We start from the raw sequence: 3,651 nt of genomic DNA, 5'->3' as shown, positions 1-3,651 counted from the left end.
TTTAAATCTCGATAGATACTAACTGTCAAGATTTAAAATCTAGCACATCTTTACTTGTTTCTTGGACAGACTTGCATGACTTTAACACTTGAACTTGAAACCTTATTTCTTAAAGTATTAAACACATCCTAGATCTACTCAAATATAAGTAAAGTGCGTTTTGTCAAAGAATTAGCTAATTACATAAAATATTGACATAAGTTCCTAACATGATTCACATATGTCCTAACATTGTTGATACATTGTTTGCAGTACTTATGTAAGAGACTACTTATAAACAAGTACAATTGAAAGGAACTATGATGATGATGATCCTTGTTGTTGCGTGGTTCTACTCATTTGCTATTTGGTTTTGTGTGGTAGCAGTTTTGAATATGTGTGTGACCATTTAGTTTCTTAGAACGTCTAAGGGAATAGGAAGAAATTTAGTATATTTCCTTTAGTTTTATTATAACTTAGAAGTGGAGAGGAGGAAAACAAATCAATTTGCATATTGGCTTTTTTGAAACTTGGGTTTTGGAAATCAATGCATTATAGAAACTTAGGTTTAGAATATGTTTTGCCTTCGCTAAGTTCTCTCAACTATCTTATGTGAAATAGGGAAAATGTTTTGTATAGAAATTATTGTTAATGTTCAATTCAATTTCTTCCCATTCTTGGTGCATTGTTTCCAACAATTCAGGTGTGTTCTTTTTGTAATTATCTGAGCTTACTACTCTTTTGCAAAATTTATAGTAGCATATTTATTTTCATTATCCACATCATATTTGAATAAAATATCTAAATATTTTTTACTCTAATGCTTTATAATAATAATATTAATAATAATAATAATCAAAGTCTTTTCTAAAATGGTTCATTGAATATAGAAGTCATCAAACATTATAAAAATGATTATTTGTTTGCCTGATTAATAATACAAATGTATGACCACTGCACACCCTTGGTATGATAGTCACTCCATAAATATAAGTGTTCGTAAGGTGTGAGGGGTAAGGGCCGGGGTTCAAGTTTCCAGAAGGGAGATTCACGCACATATACACTTAGATTAGGCTATAATAGAATTTCTATCTTGTATAAAAAAAAAAATACAAATGTATGACTATATGAGTATATTCTTTATTGTTTTAATTAAATTAAATGACAATCAACTGCCCCCTCCATCATATCAGGAAAAAAAAACGTTTTAGGTTTTAATTTTTTTATTAATTATTATCAATAAATCACAATAATCATTCATATAATAATTACATTCTTACTCATATTATATATATATATAGTCCACAAGTATGAAAGTAATATTCAACAGCACAAAAATTTACACCATGATTTGTCTTCTTTTCATTTTACTACTTCTTTTTTTATCATTATTATTTTTATTATGTCAATTTGAATTTTTTTTAAATTTTTTGTAAAATCCATGTTTACTCTACCCTATATTTAATTATGAAGTTTCTAGGGTATACTATATATTTGATGGCTGATTCAAATGATTTCTTGATGAAATTCTGTTTGAATAATTTGATAAGTTCTATTATACTTCTTTGATTTTTTTTTTTTTTTTTGGGTAATGTAAGTTTATTAACTTATGCGGTAAGAATTTTCTTTTGGCAATTCACAAAATGATCCTTAATGAACTTTTATTATAAAATTTTTATTTTTAAATAAGTTTAACTACAAATGATCATTAATAATATTGTCATGCATAGCGTGGATTAACGTCTAGTTAGCTTAATCGACAAAACCAAGTGACATTAAGTGGTAGGAACCAACAAGTGCTACAGTTTAAGACCCAGATAGTAGCTCCACCAAATGACTCAAATCTTTTGCAGCAGTGCCGTTTGGGCTAGCAGCACATTGTACAGTTTTTTTGAGGGCTTGGGCTTTATCTCTCATCTCCTTCCCTTTTACATGTCCCAAAATGAAATCCAAACTCTTGAGCAATCCATTCTTGGTGAGTATTCCTCCCTCAACTTTGACACCAATCCCCCATACATCCTCTACCATTCTTCCAATCATGCGATGATCACCAAAGCATGGCCTTCCAATCATTGGCACACCATATGCAATACTCTCGACCACAGAGTTGCTACCACAGTGAGTCACAAACACAGCTATTGAAGCATGAGCAAGTACTTGGCTCTGGGGTGTCCATGGCACTATTTTCCCTTGCATTCTAGTCTTCTCAACAAATGCTTTGGGCAAGAGGTCCTTTATGTAATCCTTGAGAGACCAAAGAAATGGAAGTCCACTCTCTTCCAGTGCCTCTGCTAATGCTATTAACTCATTATGTGGTGGCGAAGACACAGTTCCAAAGCTTACATACACTACTGACCTTTCCTTTTGCTTATCTAACCAAGATATGCACCCTGATACATCCGAACCCAACTGTGATGGATTCAATAGTGTGTGAAAACCCACGTTAAGAACACTACGAAAGTTTGTTTTGAGATCATCATTGAGAAGAGGAGGGTTTAGTTCTTCATAAGAGTTCAACACCACAGCACTAGCTCGTGGCAACACCGATCCAACTTCACTCAGCATGCGTGAGAAAAGTGACCCTTCTATGTCTCCTAAGATCCCTTCCATAGGTAAGTCCGAAACACGCATTTGAGACAATCCTGGAATGCATTCCAAGGTTGTATCTTCAACTTCATTGTTGACAAAACGTTGGCGGATAAGGTCAATATAAACGTGAGCTGAGAGAGAGTATGGAAAAGGAGACCAAACTGGGATCCATGGAACATGCAAATCCTCAGCAACCTCCACAGAAAATGTCAAGAATGCATCGGTGAGCAAGCAAGAGATTTTCATACCATTCTCTGCCTCTGCCATTTCTAAGCCTCTTCTGAAGTTTTCTGGCGAGACCTTAATGAAAAGTTCTACACCCTCAATTGGATTTGGAGAAGGAACATAGCCCTTCGGCACTCCATCTGCCACATCATAGGCTTTTATGTTGGGCAAAATCTCGTCAGGCTTTGCTGTGGAGAAGAGTGAATGGTTGGACTTTGGTGTGTTTAAGAATGAGAACTCAACGTTTGGGGCATCTTGTGCTAATTTGCGAACCAGAGCCAAGAGGGACAAAGGGTGGCTGCCGAATGGGAATGCCAATACAGCCACATGTTTCTTAGGAGAGCTTTTGGTTTCCGCCATGATGATGGGTTAGACTGTTTTATCTAGTATATTTAAGGAAGAGAGATGAAGCAAATAAGTAATACAATAAATATCTAATTAATGGAAGCTCCTCCTTTGTGTACTTCTGTACTGCTTGTTGAATCAATAAAACTTTCTTTTCAACAAAAAAATAAAAAATAAAATAAATGGTTGAGATAAGAGTGAATAATGTTTAGATTTTTTGTGTGAGTAGTTATAGTACCGTATAAGTTGTCATAATTTTTACCACAACTATTTTACAGATTGACTAGCTATCTGTCACTTTTATATAAATATATTACTTTTTTTCCATCATTCACAATTTATCACATGAATAGTTGTGGCACATATTGTGCCATTTTATTTAGTCTTAGAATTTTCCTTTTTATGTAGTTATCATATTTTTAAGAGAGCTTAGCTAGGTTATTTAAAGACTACCAAAATTAAGAAAGCTAAAATAGGTTATTTAAAAACCCACCAAAATTCTTAATATTTAAT

At 33.4% G+C, this 3,651-nt stretch overlaps 1 protein-coding gene across 1 annotated transcript; it reads right to left on the bottom strand.

Annotated features, from left to right (window-relative positions):
* Nucleotides 1-1,785: 1,785 nt before the first annotated feature.
* On the bottom strand, nt 1,786-3,153 carry LOC126707710 (anthocyanidin 3-O-glucosyltransferase 7-like). The gene has a single exon (XM_050407569.1). It carries the CDS (start codon nt 3,151-3,153, stop codon nt 1,786-1,788), a length of 1,368 nt encoding a protein of 455 aa, XP_050263526.1.
* Nucleotides 3,154-3,651: the final 498 nt, after the last annotated feature.

This window comes from Quercus robur, chromosome 11 (genome assembly GCF_932294415.1).
Source record: "Quercus robur chromosome 11, dhQueRobu3.1, whole genome shotgun sequence".
Classification (NCBI taxonomy): domain Eukaryota; kingdom Viridiplantae; phylum Streptophyta; class Magnoliopsida; order Fagales; family Fagaceae; genus Quercus; species Quercus robur.
This window is presented reverse-complemented; position numbering and strand designations above follow the sequence as displayed.